Source organism: Oncorhynchus mykiss, chromosome 2, assembly GCF_057628025.1.
Source record: "Oncorhynchus mykiss isolate SJ-2025 chromosome 2, ASM5762802v1, whole genome shotgun sequence".
In the NCBI taxonomy this organism is placed as follows: Eukaryota; Metazoa; Chordata; class Actinopteri; order Salmoniformes; family Salmonidae; genus Oncorhynchus; species Oncorhynchus mykiss.
In genome coordinates this window covers 85,393,307-85,417,178 of record NC_143023.1, presented here as the reverse complement: position 1 = coordinate 85,417,178, position 23,872 = coordinate 85,393,307, and the positions used below count along the sequence as shown (strand labels likewise).

General features: G+C 40.8%; 2 protein-coding genes across 5 annotated transcripts in view; one reads left to right on the top strand and one right to left on the bottom strand.

The window, feature by feature from the left end:
- LOC110498104 (protein bicaudal D homolog 1-like) overlaps positions 1-23,872 on the bottom strand; it is an 81,014-nt gene that overhangs the window by 48,123 nt on the left and 9,019 nt on the right. The gene's annotated exons all lie outside the window — the stretch shown is intronic.
- Positions 1,327-9,350, top strand: LOC110498116 (pyrin-like). The gene is made up of 2 exons (XM_021574712.3): positions 1,327-1,496; positions 6,887-9,350. Exon 2 carries the CDS (start codon positions 6,889-6,891, stop codon positions 8,236-8,238), a length of 1,350 nt encoding a protein of 449 aa, XP_021430387.2. The 5' UTR covers positions 1,327-1,496; positions 6,887-6,888; the 3' UTR covers positions 8,239-9,350.

The following is a 23,872-nucleotide window of genomic DNA, read 5'->3' as shown; positions in this document are numbered from 1 at the left end:
TCAGAACACAGACGAAGTGGGCTGAAAGGAGGAGAGGAAAAGAGAGGAGGCTTTGATGCAAGATGCCCTGTAAGACCTGTCCTGACTCATCAGCATGATGCAATGGCAGACTGCATGGGCTCTTGGACCCCTTCCATCACCCTAGATTCAGTCACTCCGAGAGAGAGAGAGAGAGAAACACCCTCCTCCTATATCTTCTCATCTCATAACAACTGTTGCCTAGCCTTTGTTCTTAGAGCGTTTCAGATAAAGGACTATTGCCATAGAACAAATTGAAAAAATAAAACGTATAATATCCTCCACAGTCATAAGTCATAACAGCTAAGATACTCTAATAACTACAGATATTCGTACATTAAATGATTGGGTGGTAAGTATGTGCCTGTGGGCTCAATTTAAATCAGTCTCTGCTCTGAAAGCTCAAAAATCTTCATACAGCCCAGTGCAGAGTAGTCTCACATGAACCACTAATGTCGCCTTCCCACTTCCAGTGAACCGTTTGTCCCTTAACCAGATTCCCTCAGGCTGTGACAGCATCTCATCTTCCATCCATCAAACTGTTAAGAACCACAGGTGTGCCTGGGCCGTATTACTCTTCCACAGAGGACCTGTCTAGTAAACTCCAGGCAGCCACATGGTAAATCAAGGTGTGTGTGTCTGCATGGAGAGGGATGTGTCCCTCTCCTCTGGCTCCAGCTATCCATAAAGTCAGAGATTCATTAGGGCCTCAGAAGCCTTATGTCCTATATCAGGGATGGGGGTGGGGGCCACCAAAAATCTGAACTCATCATGAGGGGGCCGCAGTGGTTTGCGGTTCTGCGTACCCACAACCCATACCCACACATGCAGTCAGAGGCGGACCTAGCCTTTTGGGGGCCATAAGTGAAAAAATGTTGCCTTCCCCCCCAAAAATTGTGCCACACTTGACCAGAGAGAGAAAAATGAATGTTTTTGAGTTCATTTCCTGCAATTCTACACATTTGTCCATGGGTGTAGAGAAAATGTTGCAGTTTTAAAGCAAGTTTGTTGCAATTCTACACATTTTGCCATAGGGTGAAGAGAAATGTTTTCAGTTTTTATTTAATATGATATCTGAGTGAGAGTGACTAACAAAATCAGTTGCCCATCCCTGTCCTATATACTGGCCGGGCTGGAGACAATGGGCAGGACAGTCAGAATGAATATGTATTTCGATGTGAAAAAGTAATTTAGGGTGTTTAATTGTAGCCAACATGATAGAATGAGCACTGCTACGGCGAAGTTAATATTTAACTTAACTTACCTCAAGTTGATATGATGTAATAGTTCTTTAGGAGAAGGGGAGGAGGAAATATATATTTTACGCTGGTACGGTAACTGACTTCAGGGTAATACAATAAAGTGAAACTGTCCTGGCCAGGTACTGTAGGCTATATAAAGTAATCGCCTCAAGTGATTATCACTGAAGTGAAAGAAGATAGTCATACAGAAACACTACTAGACAAGCACACAATCAGGTGAGTGAACAGGTTTATTTACCAAGGGGATATTTCTTAATGCTTCGATAGAAAAGTCATGTATAGATTGGACTAGGGCTGTTATGGGGACCGTATTACTGCCACATCGGCCGTCACGAGTCATGACGGCAGTCAAATTTAGTTTAGTCACGGTAATTAGACTTCTCCAAGCTCTGATGCTGCTTATGGTCATTAGTAGACTACCAAACTTGCTAACTGCCTGGTACTCAGCACTCTATTGTCCCTCAATTCACTCTGACACCAATGCAAATGTTATTGAAAATCAAACAATTCATGAGAGCCCATGAGCTCATGCTGCTCAACATTTCTATAGGCTATGAAATTGCGTGAGAAAACAGAGAGATATATTATCACTTGTGAGTGATGCCCAGCTAGTGTGCAATAAGGCAAAAACAGCGCATGCCTTTTTTGCAACTTTTTCAAATCATAGTCGCACACCTCATGTACCGTAGCCCATAGGCCTATTTTTGATAAGGTTTGTATAACAACTAAAGTCTTAAAATGCACATTAATCCTGATTTACAACGGGTGTAAACCCGACCTGGCATACATACACAGCACATAAGTTCCGAGTTTGGGAAAGATAATTTTCACCATAAAAATCACTTTTATAATAAAGGCGGCATTACATGCATAATCGCATTTGCGGTCACTTTTGAGAATGGAATTTTACTGCTAATTGATTGCATTTTGGAACATTTGTGCTTATAGCCTACTGTCTAGTGCGCATTGCTACGCTTGTAATGCAAAGAAATAGCCTAATTGTTGATCAACATTTTAAGCTAAACGTTATGATCGGTTGCTTCAGCCTCATCGTGTGATTTTTTTTTTTGATGCTAGTGGTTGTATTAATTTGGGATCTATTGCTTCCCACAACTGTCTCAGACTATCTTTGGAATATTTATTTCTCACACAGAATAGATAAGGTCAACTTTTGTACTATGGAGAAAAGTAGATTGATATAGGCTAGTGCTTTCGCTGTTTGTTAGGTCTACTCATCTTGTTGGCTGACAAAAAGTAAATGTGGACAGTTCTTCCAATATCTTCAATGTGCACCTCATAATTGGTTAAGGACGAGTGCAGTTGCGTCCCCTAAGTATATGTCTTCACTTGTAGCCTGTGAGAAAGACCTGATCACGTGAAGGGCAGAGAGAGCCATATGAGTGAGAGATGCTTCGGAGCATACAGCCGGGAGAAGGGAATTATATTTATTATATTAATTACCGTGAGACTGGCAGTCACTTGCTTGACAGTCACCAGCTGACTGTTCAACATTACATAACATGTGGCAGTTCTACATTGCATTATACAGCACAAATGTTATTGTATTGTAGTATCCTACCAATATGCCCCAGGATAGATGAAACTCTTTGGGCTCTGGTACACATTATTTTGTTTGTATGTGGTTGGTGATTATTAAGTGATATTCACAGTGCTTTTCATTTTGTACTGCTCTGGTGGATGTGTAGCTGGTTACTGGGTCATTCCACCAATAGAGTACATTTTGGGTAATCAAATAAAATGTTATTGGTTGCATACACATATTAAGCAGATGTTATTGCGGGTGTAGCGAAATGCTTGTGTTCCTAGCTCCAACAGCGCAGTAATATCTAACAATACACACAAATCTAAAAAGTAAGATAATGGAATTTAGAAATATATAATTATGAAACAATTTCAATGATTTTACTGATTTACAGTTCATTTAAGAGGAAATCAATCAATTGAAATAAATTCATTAGGCCCTAGAAGTGAATTAGCTCGTCTGGTTGGCTCGTGTCACTGGGCAGCTCGACGCTGTGCTTCCCTTTTGTACAGTGCCTTGCGAAAGTATTCGGCCCCCTTGAACTTTGCGACCTTTTGCCACATTTCAGGCTTCAAACATAAAGATATAAAACTGTATTTTTTTTGTGAAGAATCAACAACAAGTGGGACACAATCATGAAGTGGAACGACATTTATTGGATATTTCAAACTTTTTTAACAAATCAAAAACTGAAAAATTGGGCGTGCAAAATTATTCAGCCCCTTTACTTTCAGTGCAGCAAACTCTCTCCAGAAGTTCAGTGAGGATCTCTGAATGATCCAATGTTGACCTAAATGACTAATGATGATAAATACAATCCACCTGTGTGTAATCAAGTCTCCGTATAAATGCACCTGCACTGTGATAGTCTCAGAGGTCCGTTAAAAGCGCAGAGAGCATCATGAAGAACAAGGAACACACCAGGCAGGTTCGAGACACTGTTGTGAAGAAGTTTAAAGCCGGATTTGGATACAAAAATATTTCCCAAGCTTTAAACATCCCAAGGAGCACTGTGCAAGCGATAATATTGAAATGGAAGGAGTATCAGACTACTGCAAATCTACCAAGACCTGGCCGTCCCTCTAAACTTTCAGCTCATACAAGGAGAAGACTGATCAGAGATGCAGCCAAGAGGCCCATGATCACTCTGGATGAACTGCAGAGATCTACAGCTGAGGTGGGAGACTCTGTCCATAGGACAACAATCAGTCGTATATTGCACAAATCTGGCCTTTATGGAAGAGTGGCAAGAAGAAAGCCATTTCTTAAAGATATCCATAAAAAGTGTTGTTTAAAGTTTGCCACAAGCCACCTGGGAGACACACCAAACATGTGGAAGAAGGTGCTCTGGTCAGATGAAACCAAAATTGAACTTTTTGGCAACAATGCAAAACGTTATGTTTGGCGTAAAAGCAACACAGCTGAACACACCATCCCCACTGTCAAACATGGTGGTGGCAGCATCATGGTTTGGGCCTGCTTTTCTTCAGCAGGGACAGGGAAGATGGTTAAAATTGATGGGAAGATGGATGGAGCCAAATACAGGACCTTCTGGAAGAAAACCTGATGGAGTCTGCAAAAGACCTGAGACTGGGACAAAGATTTGTCTTCCAACAAGACAATGATCCAAAACATAAAGCAAAATCTACAATGGAATGGTTCAAAAATAAACATATCCAGGTGTTAGAATGGCCAAGTCAAAGTCCAGACCTGAATCCAATCGAGAATCTGTGGAAATAACTGAAAACTGCTGTTCACAAATGCTCTCCATCCAACCTCACTGAGCTCGAGCTGTTTTGCAAGGAGGAATGGGAAAAAATGTCAGTCTCTCGATGTGCAAAACTGATAGAGACATACCCCAAGCGACTTACAGCTGTAATCGCAGCAAAAGGTGGCGCTACAAAGTATTAACTTAAAGGGGCTGAATAATTTTGCACGCCCAATTTTTCAGTTTTTGATTTGTTAAAAAAGTTTGAAATATCCAATAAATGTCGTTCCACTTCATGATTGTGTCCCACTTGTTGTTGATTCTTCACAAAAAAATACAGTTTTATATCTTTATGTTTGAAGCCTGAAATGTGGCAAAAGGTCGCAAAGTTCAAGGGGGCCGAATACTTTCGCAAGGCACTGTAGTCTGTAATAGTTAGCAAGCCCTGCCACATAAGACTAGCGTCGGAGCCGGTGTGTAATATGATTCAATCTTAGCCCTGTATTGACGCTTTGCCTGTTTGATGGTTAGTCACAGGGCATAGCAGGATTTCTTGTAAGCTTCCGGGTTAGAGTCCCGCACCTTGAAAGCGGCAGCTCTACTCTTTAACTCAGTGCGAATGTTGCTTGTAATCCATGGCTTCTGGCTGGGGTATGTACGTACAGCCACTGTGGGGACGACGTCTTCGATGCACTTATTGATAAAGCCAGTGACTGATGTGGTGTACTCCTCAATGCCATCGGAAGAATCCCGGAACATGTTCCAGTCTGTGATAGCAAAACAGTCCTGTAGTTTAGCATCTGCTTCATCTGACCATGCCGAGAGCCTGCCGATTGCGCACTCCCTCAAAACTTGAGACATCTGTGGCATTGTGTTGTGTGACAAAACTGCACATTTTAGAGTGGCCTTTTATTTTCCACAGCACAAGGTGCACCTGTGTAATGATCAAGCTGTTTAATCAGCTTCTTCATATACCACACCTGTCAGGTGGATGTATTCAGTGGTGTAAAGTACTTAAGTAAAAATACTTTAAAGTACTACTCCAGTAGTTTTTTGGGGGTATCTGTTCTTTACTTTAGTATTTATATTTTTACACCACTACATTCCTAAAAAAGAAGATGTACTTTTTACCCTATACATTTTCCGTGTCACCTAAAAGTACTAATTACATTTTGAATGCTTAGCAGGACAGGGAACAATACACTGACAGGGTTCAATTCACATACTTATCAAGAGAAAATCCCTGGTCATCCTCACTGCATCTGATCTGGCGGACTCACTAAACACAAATGCTTCATTTGTAAATTATGTCTTAGCGTTGGAGTGTGCTCTTGGCTATGTGTAAAAAAAAATTAAGAAGAAAATTGTACTGTCTGGTTTGCTTAATAGCAAGAATTGGAATTGTTTATACTTTTACTTGTGTGCAAAGCTGTCATCAAGGCAAAGGGTGGCTACTTTGAAGAATCTCAAATATAAAATGTATTTTGATTTGTTTAACACTTTCTTGGTTACTACATAATTCCATATGTGTTATTTCATAGTTTTGATGTCTTACCTATTATTCTACAATGTAGAAAATAGTTCAAATAAAGAAAAACCCTTGAATGAGTAGGTGTGTCCAAACTTTTGACTGGTACTGTACATATATTTAAAACCAAAAACTTTTAGGCTTTTACTCAAGTAGAATTTTACTGGGTGACTTTCACTTTTACTTGAGTAATTTTCTATTAACATAACATTACTTTTATTTGAGTAATTTTCTATTAACATAACATTACTTTTACTCAAGTTTGAAAAAGGGGTTACTTTGTCTCGGTAAAGAAGAAATGGTCACTAACAGGGATGTAAAATGATTTGTGCAGAAATTTTGAAAAATAAGCTTTTTTGTGCATATGGAACATTTCTGGTACCAACACTTTACATGTTGCGTTTATATTTTTGTTCAGTATAAAATATCAAAGGGAGGCAAAGGACACTCTATTAGTGGAACGACCCTACTGTCCCTACTGGGTGTTTGAATGTTTTTTTGTATTCTTTTTAAAACTGAAATAGAAAATATATTTTAGAGGCATATATACGTGTCTCTATCATTGTTTTGGTTTCAGTTTAACAAGGCATGTGATGCATGAGTCACTTACTGGCAGACTGTGCCAACCAAAGGTTTTACCCCGAGAATACCTGTGACCAATGCTGGCTTTATCTGTACGTCTGATCTGCACCAGTCAATGAAGTGTCAGTTCTTGAATGGGAATTTCCATTCATGTTTTACATAGACTGAACTGAAACTAAGCTAAACTGAACTAAACTAAATAGAAACAAAACAAAAAATAACTGACTGTGTTGTCTTGTTCCCAGCTATGTCGCCAAACAACAAGTGGATAGGGAGGGGCCTGCATGCCAGCCTGTTGTACCTGGTTTTATTTGTGTGCCTGGTGCGCACCGCTACTCTGGACGAAGAAGATATTGAGATTGATGATGAGGAGGAGGAAGACCTGGAGTATGAATACAGTATAAAACAAGACAGACACACCTGTGGAAGCGGTCAAACTGGTCAGTATCCATTCTGTAAGGACAAGGACCAGGTCATTCACCACTACGTCGACACAAGGGATGAGTGTGGAGAGACAGACTTCAAGAGAGTGCGGGGGGAAATGCAGCTGATGATCCAGGACCGACGAAAGAAGATGAAGGAGATCGTACACTCTGCAAAACTCATCGAGAAAAATGTGGAGAGGGAGAAAGAGGACACTTTGCTGTTCCTGACTGAAGTGACACGGCTCATTCAGAAGACCTATGTAGATGTCATTGAGGAGATCGAAAAGAAGCAGAAAGCAGCAACAACCATGGCTATAGAGCACATTCTAGAGCTAACACAGGAAATCTCTAAACTACAGGAGAGAAGCTCTGAACTGGAGCAGCTCTCACACATTGAGGACCACCTTCACCTTCTCCAGATGTTCCCGTCCCTGTGTACCCCACCGGCCACCATTGACTGGTCTGAGGTCAGCATTCACAGTGATCCAAGTGTGGGGTCTATGAGGAGAGCTGTGAACAAGCTGAGAGAAGCACTCAATAGTGAAGAGAGCAGGCTGTCTGCAGCTGAGTTGGGAAGGATTAAGAAGTGTGCAGTGAATGTGACTCTGGACCCTGACACAGCACATCCGTACCTCATTGTCTCTGAAGACGGGAAACAAGTGAGAATTGGAGATCTCCGGCAAAATGTCACAGATGGCCCTGAAAGGTTTAATTCAGTCGTTAATGTCCTAGCAAAGGAGGGCTTCTCCTCAGGGAGATTCTACTATGAGGTGCAGGTGAAAGGTAAGACTAGGTTGGATTTAGGAGTGGCCATAGAGTCCATAAACAGGAAGAGTGGGGGCACCCTGAGCCCTGGCCATGGATACCTGGCTATATGTCTGAGGGATGGGGATAGGTATGTAGCTGCTGAAAGCCCTGCTATCCTCATCGCTCTTAGCCAGAAGCCCCAGAAGATAGGGGTTTATGTTGATTATGAACAAGGCCAGGTCTCCTTCTATGATGTGGATAACAGGTCTCATATCTACTCCTTCACTGATTATTCTTTCAATAAGAAACTCTATCCCTTCTTTAGCACTGGCACCGACGACGATGGTGAAAACTCAGCCCCATTAGTCATTACCCCAGTCAATCAACAACTGAGTATTCATTTCTTCACTTTTGAAAAAGCCTGAAAATTGATAAAATACAACTTACAATGTGTATATACACTGAGTATACAAACTATTAGCAACACCTTCCTAATATTGAGTTGCAGCCAACACTTTTGCCCTCAGAACAGCCTAAATTCATCATAGACTCTACAAAGTGTGGAAAGCGTTCAACAGGGATGTTGGCCCATGTTGACTCCAATGATTCCCACAGTTGTGTCAAGTTGGTTGGATGTCATTTGGGTAGTGGACCATTCTTGATAAACACGGGAAACTGTTGAGCGTGAAAAACTCAGCAGCGCTGCAGTTCTTGACACACTCGCGCCTGGCACTTACCACCATACTCTGTTCAAAGGCACTACAATAATTTGTCTTGATCATTCACCCTCTGAGTGGCACACATACACAATCCATGTCTCCATTGTCTCAGGGCTTAAAAATCTCTCTTTAACTTGTCTCCTCCCCTTCATCTACACTGATTGAAGTGGATTTAACAAGTGACGTCAATAAGGTATCATAGCTTTCACCTGGTCAGTCTATGTCATGGAAAGAGCAGGTGTTCCTAATGTTTTGTACAATCAGTGTATTGAGTCTGTCAGAGTTAGTTTACGTTTTGTTATTAATCGCATTGTCTGAATGCATTCAAAATAAATTGAAAACATCAAAAATACATATCATATACACCTAAAAAAGTTGTGATGTCAAAACAAGGTTAAAGAAAGTGTGCTTTATCAATTTACCTGATTTTGTTAACTGTTACTTTGGACAAAATCAAGACTTCAATATTCTTGTAATGCTTTTTGTATAAAATAATCTTCAATTACAGCTCAATTTGAGCTAATTCTGAATATGCAAATAATTGTGATTTATCACAGCAAGTCCTGCGATTAATTATACTTAAAAATGGTATCGTTTCACGGCCCTAGTATCTGTAGAATATCATTATATATCAATGTTTAGGGAAGTACATTGGGAAAGCACTGTGTTACATCAAATCAAATCATTTTACTTTTTTGTTGCAAGTTTCAAATGTCTTATTTCAAAATGTCTCTCCAGTTTTCCCCTTCTTGAAGAAATTAAAGGTTATAAATTACATTAACTGAAGGTCTAATTAAATGAATCCATTCAGCCAACAATACGTCTCAAGGTCCTTGTGGTTTTCCATCCAGAACATTCTGAATGACACAACGCCTTCCATCCTGACAACTCTTATGTCAAGGTCCATGTGGTTCCTCCATCCAGAAGCATCTGAATGACAACACTTTTCACCCTTAGAATTCTACAGTATGACTCTCCAAGTGTTCCGTTGATACCATAGGGTGAGATAGAATCAAAGCTCTAGGAGAACCACTCCCACACACACGCTCTTTTTGACAAATCTGCATTAGCCGATTAATTGCATGGTAGAAAGAGAGGGAGAGAGATATAGGAAGAGAGGGTAGAGAAAGGGGGAGAAAGAGAGAGAGAGAGACACTGTTAATCCCAGGCAGGCTGATTGGTTTTCCAGCAGACACCCTGAGAAAGGCTGCTAATTGCTGTGTTACAGAGCAGGAGGTGAGTATGAGACAGAGGCAACTTATGGCTGTTTCACAAAGCAGGAGTTATGTAAGAGACAGAGAGAGTCTACAGTCTCCGTGGCTTGCTTGCCAGGTCTATAGCCAGGAAGATGGAGTACTGGGCTGCTAATAAGAGATGCCAGGCTTATAGCCAGGAAGATGGAGTACTGAGCTGGGAACAAGACCCACAGGCTCTAGTCTCTATACTCCAGTCTTTAGTGCACTGGGTGATTGGGAACAATCCAGTATTCTCCATACACAACGTTAATCATTACAGGAGAGAGTTTACAGAGCAGTCAACAGAGCGCTCTTGGTGTGAATGTGTGCTGGTAGGCCTTGGAATTTGGGTCTATGGAAGGTCCACTCACAGGGGTGATGTCATCAGCATTAGCGGCTCATTTTGTTACGTTACAGTTTTTCTCATCAATCTACACACAATACACCATAATGACAAAGTCAAAACAGGTTTTAGACATTTTTACAAATGTATTAAAAATAAAAAACGGCAAAAAGTATTCAGACCATTTACTCAGTACTTTGTTGAAGCACCTTTGGCAGCGATTACAACCTTGAGTCTTCTTGACACACCTGTATTTGGGGAGCTTCTCCTCTTCTCTGCTGATTCTCTCAAGCTCTGTCAGGTTGGATGGGGAGTGTCGCTGCACAGTTATTTTCAGGTCTCTCCAGAGATGTTCGATCAGGTTCAAGTCAGGGCTATGGCTGGGCCACTCATGGACATTTAGAGACTTGTCGTTGTCCTGTTGGAAGGTGAACATTCGCCCCAGACTGAATTACTGAGCGCTTTGTAGCAGGTTTTCATCAAGGATGGTACTGTTCATCTTTCCCTCAATCCTGACTAGTTTCCCAGTCCCTGCCGCTGAAAAAAATCCCCACAACATGATGCTGCCACCACCATGCTTCACCGTAGGGATGGTATTGGCCAGGTGCTGAGCAGTGCCTGGTTTCCTCCATTCAGGCCAAGGAGTTCAATCTTGGTTTCATCATACCATAGAATCTTGTTTCTCTTGGTCTGAGAGTCCTTTAGGTGTGCCATAACTCTCCTGCGACAATCTGAAGGATCAGGTTACCGTGGGTCCGCTCTACAGCGTGCTCTCTCTCATAGAGGGGGAGAGTGGAAGTCAGCTGTTTTATGGTCGTTCATAAAAGACGCTGCCCCTACGCTCTGTAGTGTTTGAGATTGGAATGTAAACTGTGGAGCACAGAGAGACACTTGGACATCAAAAGTTTGAATAATTAAACTATATTTATATTTTTGAGAATGTGGGAATGGTCCGTGGACACTTAAAGGACAGTCATCAAAAGATGATTTGTCACGTGCGCCAAATACAAGTGAAATGTGAAATGCTGAAATGCTTACTTACAAGCCCTAACCAACAGTGCAATTTTTAAATAAAAAATAGGTATACGGTGTGTTTCATGTCGAGTGTGTTTCATTTGGTGATCTCATAAAGGACAGGAAACACACATAACTGTATCTCTTAAAGTATACATTTCTCAGCTGTCAGGTTGACAGTTGAACTCGGAAGTTTACGTTCACATTAGCCAAATACATTTAAACTCCGTTTTTCACAATTCCTGACATTTAATCCTAGTAAAAATACCCTGTCTTAGGTCAGTTAGGACCACTTTATTTTAAGAATGTGAAATAATAGTAGAGAAAATTATTTATTTCAGCTTTTATTTCTTTCATCACATTCCCAATGGGTCAGAAGTTTACATACACTCAATTAGTATTTGGTGGCATTGCCTTTAAATTGTTTAACTTAGGTCAAATGTTTTGGGTAGCCTTCCACAAGCTTCCCACAATAAGTTGGGTGAATTGTGGCCCATTCCTCCTGACAGAGCTGGTGTAACTGAGTCAGGTTTGTAGGCCTCCTTGCTCGCACACGCTTTTTCAGTTCTGCCCAAACATTTTCAATAGGATTGAGGTCAGGGCTTTGGAAGACCCATTTGTGACCAAGCTTTAACTTCCTGACTGATGTCTTGAAATGTTGCTTCAATATATCCATATAATTTTCCTCCCTCATGATGCTATTTATTTTGTGAAGTGCACCAGTTCCTCCTGCAGCAAAGCACCCACACAACATGATGCTGCCACCCCCATGCGTCATGGTTGGGATGGTGTTCTTCGGCTTGCAAGCCTCCCCCTTTTTCCTCCAAACATAACTATGGTCATTATGGCCAAACAGTTATATTTTTGTTTCATCAGACCAGAGGACATTTCTCCAAAAAGTATGATCTTTGTCTCCATGTGCAGTTGCAAACCTTAGTCTGGCTTTGTTATGGCGGTTTTGGAGCAGTGGCTTCTTCCTTCTTCCTGAGCAGCCTTTCAGGTTATGTCGATATAGGACTTGTTTTACTGTGGATATAGATACTTTTGTACCTGTTTCCTCCAGCATCTTCACAAGGTCCTTTGCTGTTGTTCTGGGATTGATTTGCACTTTTCGCACCAAAGTACGTTCATCTCTAGGAGACCTTCCTGAACAGAATGACGGCTGCGTGGTCCCATGGTGTTTATACTTGCGTACTATTGTTTGTACAGATGAACACGGTACCTACAGGCATTTGGAAAGCACTCCCAATGATGAACCATACTTGTGGAGGTCTACAATTTTCTTTCTGAGGTCTTGAATGATTTCTTTTGATTTTCCCATGATGTCAAGCAAAGAGGCACTGAGTTTGAAGGTAGGCCTTAAAATACATCCACAGGTACACCTCCAATTGACTCGAATTATGTCAAGTAGCCTATCATAAGCTTCTAAATCCAAGACATCATTTTCTGGAATTTTCCAAGCTGTTTAAAAGCACAGTCAACTTAGTGTATGTATACTTCTGACCCACTGGAATTGTGATACAGTGAGTTATAAGTGAAATAATCTGTAAACAATTGTTGGAAAAATTACTTGTGTCATGCACAAAGTAGATGTCCTAACCGACTTGCCACAACTATAGTTTGTTAACAATAATTTTTTGGGAGTGGTTGAAAAACAAGTTTTAATGACTCCAACCTAAGTGTATGTAAACTTCCAACTTGAAATATTAATTCTAAATATTGTGAAACGTATGTAGTTAAACATGAAACTATTTGTGAAAATATGTAATGTGATGTTAAATAAAAACTATTCAGAATCCTTCACTTTTTCAACATTTTGTTATGTTGTACAACCTTATTTTAAAAAGGATTACATTTGAAAAAAATCCTCAATCTACATACAGTACCCCATAATGACATAGTGAAAACAGGTTTTTAATTTAATTTAAAAACAGAAGTACCTTATTTACATAAGTATTCAGACCCTTTGCTATGAGACTTGAAATTGAGGTCAGACGAATCCTGTTTCCATTGATCATCCTTGAGATGTTTCTACAACTTGATTGGAGTCCACCTGTGCTCTGTTGAAGCCACCGCGCCTCCATCTTGGGACTCCCGCACCATTGCAAACAAATATTTAGGAAGATATCATTAAAGTCTACATTAATTTCTGCCACATTTATTCTATTACACACACCTTAATTAATACTTTAAAAGTATATTATGTGAGCTAAACATACATGCAACAATTTTAAAGATTTGACTAAGTTACAGTTCATAAAAGGAAATCAGTCAATTGAAATAAATTCATTAGGCCTTATCTATTGATTTCCCATGACAGGGAATACAGATGCATATGTTGGTTACAGATACCTTTATAAAAGGTAGGAGGGGCGTGGATCAGGAAACCAGTCAGTGTCTGGTATGACCACCGTTTGCCTCATGCAGCGCTACACATCTGCTTCGCATAGAGCTTGTTGAGGAAAACTTGTTCATGAAATCAGGCAGAACTAATTTATCAGAAATAAGAGGTTTATTCAAGCAATTACAAGGGAGATCACTCTCTCAGGATGAATCAGGAGAGGATCTTGTTAATTTACAAATGACACAGTCTTTATAGACTTCCTCTACAAAATATAAATAACCCTTCTAGGGGGAGGTAAACTTAGAAAAGAGATGGCGTAATTGGCTCCACTTCCGTAGAAAAAAAGTACAAATGAGAACAGGTTCTAACCAGTTCTCACAGCCTCTATGTCCAAGATAGATGAGTGATAAGATATTTAAAGCCTAACCAGAGGAAACTATATTTCTGCGTGGCTAGGCTTTTAGTGCCCTATAGATAATGAGCCAGTATGAAAAGAGGTTACTAGACAGCTGTGGAAAATTACCAGTGACTGTGGAAAACTACCAGTGACTAGTACTATTCAACTCAAGAATTTACACAGCATTAGACTCTAACAAAATCCTTCTGCACACAGAAGTTGATCAGGCTGTGGATTGTGGCCTGTGGAATATTGTCCCACTCCTCTTCAACGACTGTGCAAAGTTGCTGGATATTGACGGGAACTGGAACACGCTGTCTGTCGTACACGTCTATCCAAATCATCCGAAACATGCTCAATGGGTAACATGTCTGGTGAGTATGCAGGCCATGGAAAAACTGGGACAATCTCAGCTTCCAGGAAATGTGTACAGATGCTTGCGACATGAGGCCGTGCATTATCATGCTGAAACATGAGGTGATGGTAGAGGATGAATGGCACGACAATGTCCTCAGGGTCTCGTCATGGTATCTCTGCGCATTAAATTTTCATCTATAAAATGCAATTGTGTCCGTTGTCCGTAGCTTATGCCTGCCCATACCATAACCCCACCGCCACCATGGGGCATTCTGTTTACAATTTTGACATCATCAAACCGCTCGCCCAAACGACGTCATACACGCTGTCTGCCCAGTACAGTTGAAACCGGTATTCATCCGCAAAGAGCACACAATTCTCCAGCGTGCCATTGGCCATCGAAGGTGAGCATTTACCCACTGAAGTCGGTTAAGACACCAAACTGCTGTCAGGTCAAGACCCTGGTGAGGACGACAAACACGAAGATTAGCTTCCCTGAGACAGTTTCTGACAGTTTGTGCAGAAATTTCTCAGTTGTACAAACCCAAGTTTCATCAGCTATCCGAGAGGGTGGTCTCAGATGATCTTGCAGGTGAAGAAGAGGTCCTGTGGTCCTGAGCTGGCGTGGTTACACCTGTGGTTGTGAGGCCGGTTGGACGTACTGCCAAATTCTCTGAAACGACCTTGGAGGCGGCTTATGGTAGAGAAATCAACGTTACATTTTCTGGCAACTGCTCTGGTGGACATTACTGCAGTCAGCGTGCCAATTGCACACTCTCTCAAAACTTGAGACATCTATGGCATTGTGTTGTATGACAAAACTGCACATTTTAGAGTGGCCTTTTATTGTCCCCAGCACAAGGTGCACCTGTGTAATAATCATGCTGTTTAATCAGCTTCTTCATATGCCACACTTGTCAGGTGGTTGGATTATCTTGGAAATGTAAAAATGCTCACTAACAGGGATGTAAACTAAGTTGTGCAAAACATTTGAGAAAAATAAGTTTTATGTACATGTGGAACATTTCTGGGATCTTTCATTTCAGCTCACGAAACATGGGACCAACACTTTACATGTTACGTTTATATTTTTGTTCAGTATATAAAAATATTTTCCCTGAAGTAAACATTTTTGAGATTACTAATGTTACTGCCCCCACTACAACAACAAAAATACTTTAATACATGTAATTCTATCTTTGAAACATTTCATTGAAATATTGTGGAGGACTGCTCCTACTGGGGAGTACCAATTTGGCCGACCGGCGGCTTCAAAGCCTCTCAATGGCCAAAACATAGCAATCCAGGGTTTATACGGTTGAAGTCGGAAGTTTACATACACTTAGGTTGGAGTCATTAAAACTAGTTTTTCAACCACTCCACAAATTTATTGTTATTAACAAACTATATGACACAAGTAATTTTTTCAACAATTGTTTACAGACAGATTATTTCACTTATAACTCACTGTATCAAAATTCCAGTGGGTCAGAAGTGTACATACACTAAGTTGACTGTGCCTTTAAACAGCTTGGAAAATTCCAGAAAATGATGTCACGGCTTTAGAAGCTTCTGATAGGCTAATTGACATAATTTGAGTCAATTGGAGGTGTACCTGTGGATGTATTTCAAGGCCTACCTTCAAACTCAGTGCCTCTTTGATTGACATCATGGAGAGAAAAAAATAATAATCTGCCAATACCTCAGAAAACAATTGTAGACCTCCACAAGTCTGGTTCATCCTTGGGAGCAATTTCCAAATGCCTGAAGGTACCACGTTCATCTGTACAAACAATATGACGCAAGTATAAACACCATGGGACCACGCAGCCGTCATTCCATTCAGGAAGGAGACGCGTTCTGTCAAACTAGAGATGAACGTACTTTGGTGCAAAAAGTGCAAATCAATCTCAGAACAACAGCAAACAACCTTGAGAATATGCTAGAGGAAACAGGTACAAAAGTATCTACAGTATATCCACAGCAAGACAAGTCCTATATATCGACATAACCTGAAAGGCTGCTCAGCAAGGAAGAAGCCACTGCTCCGAAACCACCATAATAAAGCCAGACTAAGGTTTGCAACTGCACATGATGACAAAGATCGTACTTTTTAGAGAAAAAATAGAACTGTTTGGACATAATGACTATCGTTATGTTTGGAGGAAAAAGGGGGAGGCTTGCAAGCTGAAGAACACCATCCCAACCATGAAGCACGGGGGGCAGCATCATGTTGTGGGGGTGCTTTGCTGCAGGAGGGACTGGTGCACTTCACAAAATAGATGGCATCATGAGGTAGGAAAATGATTTGGATATATTGAAGCAACATCTCAAGACATCAGTCAGGAAGTTAAAGCTTGGTCGCAAATGGGTCTTCCAAATGGACATTGACCCCAAGCATACTTCCAAAGTTATGTCAAACTGTCTTAAGGACAACAAAGTCAAGGTAATTGGAGTGCCCATTATAAAGCCCTGACCTCAATCTTATAGAAAATTTGTGGTCAGAACTGAAAAAGTGTGTGCGATCAAGGAGGCCTACAAACCTGACTCAGTTACACCAGCTCTGTCAGGAGGAATGGGCCAAAATTCACCCAACTTATTGTGGAAAGCTTGTGGAAGGCTACCCGAAACTTTTGTCCCAAGTTATACAATTTAAAGGCAATGCTACCAAATACTAATTGAGTGTATGTAAACTGGGAATGTGATAACATAAATAAAAGCTTGAAATAAATTACTCTCTAATATTATTTTGACATTTCACATTCTTAAAATAAGGTGGTGATCCTAACTGACCTACGACAGGGCATTTTTACTAGTATTGAATGTCAGAAATTGTGAAAAACTGAGTTTAAATGTATTTGGCTAAGGTGTATGTAAACTTCCGACTTCAACTGTATATGTCATTGCTCTATAATCACAGGAGAACTCCTCCCAAGGTCATTATGGAATAAAATGGTCTCTTGCTATCTCCCCTCCTCTTCTTCCTTCTTTTTCTTCTCCTCCATGGAGAGATTATGAAATGAGAAACATGAAACAAGACTGGATCCCACCCCATAATTGCTTCAGTTTGCGTGGAAACATCTATGACATGACAGACATGAAAACTAAAGCTTGCAGAAGCTTTACTTCGATTGTGTTCAGAAGGGTCATTGTTTCCATCTTAATTAGCAAATGAAACCCAAATCACTGTGTTACTTTAGGTCTGAAGTTAACTGTAATACTTTACCATGATATTTTATGGTCTTATAGAGCTGTTTCATACTGACATACAAAAGTGTATAACAGTGAAAAGTACATGAAGTATACTTAGAAAAATTAACAGAAATAGTTTCCTCAAAATAGCCTAAAACAGGTCATTTGGGTATAAAAACCAACTAAAACAAACCTTCCCTTGTGAATGGGTCCATTCCTTTTTGCAGTGACTTCAAAGTTGAGTTTGCTGCACAAACAGCTGAAGTAGGGCTCTACAATCAATACAGAAGCCTACAGGCACAGGAGTCCAGTTCCCTTTCCAGAATCATTTCACTGCAGTAAAAAGAGCTATTTGAAAAACATGATATCTTGGATGCACCCCAGGCTGCTCCCCAGGCTGCTCCCATAGACCAGCATTAGACCTTGACTTACTCATGCGAGAATCACAAGGGAGGACACAAAAAACACAGAGGGGACTAAATATACACATCGACTAAATATACAGGATATAGACTTTCTAAGAGGCCCCGCTGGCAACATGATTGATTAGCTTTATCTTATGAACGTCAAAGTTGACTTAATCCTCACAGTAACCATCTTTTTAATGCTTAATCTAAAACCAAGTAAAATGTACCTTGTTTAGATAATGCCATACCAACTTAAATAAATGCCCCTCTTCACATTTCTTTGCCCGCTGGATTTGTTCAAGTTTGCAAGGCCTAAAGGGTAAACTTTCTACCCCACATGTATCAGTTATCACATTTGCTCCCTATTTTTAAATGCCAAGTCATTATCTCTCTATCTGCAGGCCACACCTCTCCTACTACTGCGTATTGTGTAATCTGCTTGCGACCCACTCCCCTCTTCTCTCCAGAGTCAACACCGTCACAATGTCCACACTGTCACAAAGGCCTGAAACAACACACAAGATCACTTTCTGTGGAGTGTGACAGGTCAGTGTCATCCTCCACCCCTCCCCTGTCATTCGTCCCTCTGTGTACTCAGTAATAACACCCGCACCTCCATGTCACGTCCCTCTTCCTCTCGTTTCCACATGCTTCTCCACATACTGCAGGTTACTACGCAGCCCAACACAATGCCTCTCAGGCATAATATATTTTTTACACCAACAGGCAGAAATCAATGCATATTTCCCCCTTCCTCTCCCCAGGGGGAGCCACATGGGAGTCTCTCTGAAGCTAGGGAAGGAGAGGGGGAAGGAGAGGGAAAGGTGAGGGGGAAAGAAGGAGTTGCAGGGAGAGGGAGGTGAGACTTTGCAGGGGGGAAGCGGATTTCATGGGGTATCGATTCTGCCCTCCCCTTTCCCATTTCCCAATGCTGATGTCATCAGGAAGGAGGTGGAGAGCAGGGTAATGACATACATGATGCATCTCTCCATTGTCTCTTTTTCCAGACAGAAAATACAGATTTACTACCAGAGTTGTCCCCACAGTAGGGCTGAAGCTGATCTCCTTCCCACTCCTTCTTTAGTCACTGGATGAAGGGAACACTCACAACCACAGTAGGCAGATTCAGCAAAGCAAAGTAGGGCTAATAAGCATACTTTTCCAAATTGAAGTTTTTAAAATGTTCATCTATTCTCTAACTTTTCAATGTTCTCTCCATATGCCACAACCTGTCAAACTGAGAGTACATTCAGATCTTCACTTATCTTCATTTCACACCAAGACAGGTTTCAGTGGCATTGTCAATGAAGTGAACAATCAGGCATCAACAAAGTTTCTCCAACTAGGCATTGAAGACAGTTCTGCTACAATGTAGTGGAGGCAATTCGTTATAAAAGTACACAATACATTATGATAACAATAACTTAATCTCTGACACACAGAGGTCCTCTATCTCCAGCCTGCTAACTGAAGTGACTTTGAGCTAGTCTTCCTATGGACTCCAACACACTCCAGCCACAGGCCCAGAACTACAAAGATGGTTACCATGCCCACCACCGAGCACAACCATTAATCATCCATGATTAATATGGCGTCCTAATCCTTAGCTTCATAACTGAACTCCTCAAGAACAATCTTGCCTCCCTACAATAGTAGTCAAATAGTAGTCACATTTCTACCTCATACACTACCGTTCAAAAGTTTGGGGTCACTTAGAAATGTCCTTGTTTTTTAAACAAAAGCACATTTTTGGGTAATTAAAATAACATCAAATTGATCAGAAATACAGTGTAGACATTGTTAATGTTGTAAATGACTATTGTAGCTGGAAATGGCTGATTTGTAATGGAATATTTACATAAGTGTACAGAGGCCCATTATCTGCAACCATCAGTCCTGTGTTCCAATGGCACGTTGTGTTAGCTACTCCAAATGTATAATTTTAAAAGGCTAATTGATCATTAGAAAATCCTTTTGCAATTATGTTAGCACAGCTGAAAAATGGTGTTCTGATTAAAGAAGCAATAAAACTGGCCTTCTTTAGACTAGTTGAGTATCTGGAGCATCAGCCTTTGTGGGTTCGATTACAGGCTCAAAATGGACAGAAACAAAGAACTTTCTTCTGAAACTCGTCAGTCTATTCTTGTTCTGAGAAATTAAGGCTATTCCATGCGAGAAATTGCCAAGAAACTGAAGATCTCGTACAACGCTGTGTACTACTCCCATCACAGAACAACGCAAACTGGCTCTAACTAGAACAGAAAGAGGAGTGGGAGGCCCCGGTGCACAACTGAGCAAGAGGACAAGTACATTAGAGTGTCTAGTTTGAGAAACAGATGCCTCACAAGTCCTCAACTGGCAGCTTCATTAAATAGTACCTGTAAAACACCAGTCTCAACGTCAGAAAGTTGGAAAGTTTTTACCCCCAAGCCATAAGACTCCTGAACAGGTAATCAAATGGCTACCCGGACTATTTGCATTGTCTTCCCCCCTCCCAAACCCTCTTTTTACGCTGCTGCTACTCTCTGTTTATCATATATGCATGGTCACTTTAACTATACATTCATGTACATACTACCTCAATTGGGCCGACCAACCAGTGCTCCCGCACATTGGCTATCTGCATTGTGTCCCGCCACCCACCACCCGCCAACCCCTCTTTTACGCTACTGGTACTCTCTGTTCATCATATATATATAGTCAAATATATAGTCACTTTAACTATATCTACATACTACCTCAATCGGCCTGACTAACCGGTGTCTGTATGTAGCCTCACTACTTTTATAGCCTCGCTACTGTATATAGCCTGTCTTTTTACTGTTGTTTTATTTCTTTACTTACCTATTGTTCACCTAACACCTTTTTTACACTATTGGTTAGAGCCTGTAAGTAAGCATTTCAATGTACACCTGTTGTATTTGGCGCACGTGACAAATAAACTTTGATTTGATTTGAACAGTGAAGAGGTGACTCTGGAATAAGGCCATAATGTATTATTCCAGCCCAGGTGCAATTTAGATTTCGGCCATTAGATGGCAGCAGTATGTAGGCAACGTTTTAGACTGATCTAATGAATCATTGCATTTCTGTTAAAATGTTGTATCAACACTGCCCAAATGTGCCTAATTTCTTTATAAATAACTTCTCATGTTCAAAATTGTGCACTCTCCTCAAACAATGGCATGGTATTATTTCACTGTAATAGCTACTGTAAATTGGACAGTGCAGTTAGATTAACAAGAATTTATGCTTTCGGCCAATATCAGATATGTCTATGTCCTGGGAAATGTTCTTGTTACTTACAACCTCATGCTAATCGCATTAGCCTACATTAGCTCAACCGTCCCGTGGAAGGGACACCGATCCCAAAGAAGTTTAATCTAACTATTATATTCATCTGACACAATCCACAATAATCACATTCTTGTGTGCATGTAACCGTACTCATTGAAGCCTTACATTTAAAGTAACACCTTGTTATCCAAGGGAATGTGACATGATTTATGACCATGCTTAGCTGTCCTTCCTGGAGAAATGTATCTTAGGTTGATGATATCTCATATACACTACATTACCTAAAGTATGTGGACACGTCCTCATCAAACTTCTCATTCCAAAATCAGAATTAATATGGAGTTGGTCCCTCCTTTGCTGTGATAACAGCCTCCACTCTTCTGGGAAGTTTTTCCACTAGATGTTGGAACATTGCCATTCAGCAACAAAAGCATTAGTGAGGTCGGGCACTGATGTTGGGCTATTAGGCCTTGCTCGCAGTCGGCGTTCCAATTCATCCCAAAGGTGTTCGATGGGGTTGAGGTCAGGGCTCTGTGCAGGCCAGTCAAGTTCTTCCACACCGATCTCAACAAATCATTTCTGTATTGACTTCACTTTGTGCATGGGGGCATTGTCATGCTGAAACAGCAAAGGGCCTTCTCAAACTGTTGCTACAAAGTTGGAAGCACAGAATCATCTAGAATATCATTGTATGCTGTAGCTTTAAGATTTCCCCATCACTGGAACTAAGGGACCTGACGAACGGACTTGTTGGAAAGGTGGCATCCTATGACAGTGCCACATTGAATGTCACTGAGCTCTTCAGTAGGCCATTTTAATGCCAATGTTTGTCTATGGATATTGCATAGCTGTGTGCTCGATTGTATTCATTGTCAGCAACAGGTGTGGCTGAAATAGCCGAATACAGATATTTGAAGGGGTGTCCCCATACTTTTGTATATATAGTGTAATATCGAATCATACACTTCCTGTGAAATATAAGACTGTATGCATGCAAGCTAAGCAAGGAGCCTTCTGCGACAGGGATGAGTTGTGGCACACTGAACCTCTAACATTCTCTGCTATTATTAAAGCCTTGGGAGCAGAAACCTCCAGTGATGTTAGAGCTGTGCTCCTCAGACAGACATCAGTCACACTTCAGACCTGAACGTGTGTGACAGCATAGAGAAAATTATATGGGTTAAATCCTATATGTGACAGTCTGTGTAGGACTAGGGAGCCATGTCTAGGTGGTTAGTACACTAGATGCCGATACCTACCTAATGTATTTTTGAAAAGTATTTCTTACTTGAAGCCTGTGTAATATGCTGTACTGTCAAGTATATCTGTAAATGATTTTCAGCCTGGTTGACTTGCTGATGGAGTTGTCATCATTGTTCAGATGAGCACACATCTGGATGTAGAGCTTCTAATATTATGCTGCTGTAATGTCCTTTCTCCTCCTTCCGCTAGTTTCCTCTGATAGGCCTGTCCTCTATCCCTATTTTGTTGCCTTACAACCTGTAATTAAAATTGACTTTTTGGGGGTTCGTATCATTTGATTTACACAACATGCCTACCACTTTGAAGATGCAAAATAGTTTTTATTGTGAAAAAAAACAAGAAATAAGACAAAAAAAAAACAGAACTTGAGCGGGCATAACTATTCATCCCCCAAAGTAAATACTTTGTAAAGCCACCTCTTGCAGCAGTTACAGCTGCAAGTATCTTGGGGTATGTCTCAATAAGCTTGGCATATCTAGCCACTGGGATTTTTCCCATTCTTCAAGGCCAAATTGCTCCTTCAAGTTGGATGGATTCCGCTGGTGTACAGCAATCTTTAAGTCATACCACAGATTCTCAATTGGATTGAGATCTGGGCTTTGACTAGGCCATTCCAAGACATTTAAATGGTTCCCCTTAAACCACTCAAGTGTTGCTTTAGCAGTATGCTTAAGGTCATTGTCCTGCTGGAAGGTGAACCTCCGTCCCAGTCTCAAATCTCTTGAAGGCTGAAACAGGTTTCCCTCAAGAATTTCCCTGTATTTAGCGCCATCCATCACTCCTTCAATTCTAACCAGTTTCCCAGTCCCTGACGATGAAAACATACCCACAGCATGATGCTGCCACCACCATTCTTCACTGTGGGGATGGTGTTATTGGGGTGATGAGAGGTGTTGGGTTTGACCCAGACATAGCGTTTTCCTTGATGGCCAAAATGCTCAATTTTAGTCTCATCGAACCAGAGAACCTTTTTTTTGTTATTTTTTTAAATCATGGATTTAATGGTGCTCCGTGGGATGCCCTGCCTATTGACTTTGGGGGTTGAACAGTTATGCATGCTCAAGTTGACATTTTTTGTGTACTTTCTTGTTTGTTTCACAATAAAAAATATTTTGCATCTTCAAAGTGGTAGTGTTTATTAACATGTTGTGTTAATAAAATTCTACAAATTCCCCCCAAAAAATGTATTCCAGGTTGTAAGGCAACAAAATAGGAAAAATACTAAGGGGGTGAATATTTTCGCAAGCCATTGTTGTTGTTTTTGGGAAATTGTTAGGTTACTTGTTAGATATTACTGCACTGTCGGAACTCGAAGTACAAGCATTTCGCTACACTCGCATTAACATCTGCTAACCATGTGTATGCGACCAATAACATTTGATTTGTTTTGAACTGGAGGATAATGGAGACACCATCACTGTGGAAAGGGATCCAGCTGCAACCATGGAGTCCAGGCCTGTCACTAAAACACTGGTCTGTGAGTAAACGAAG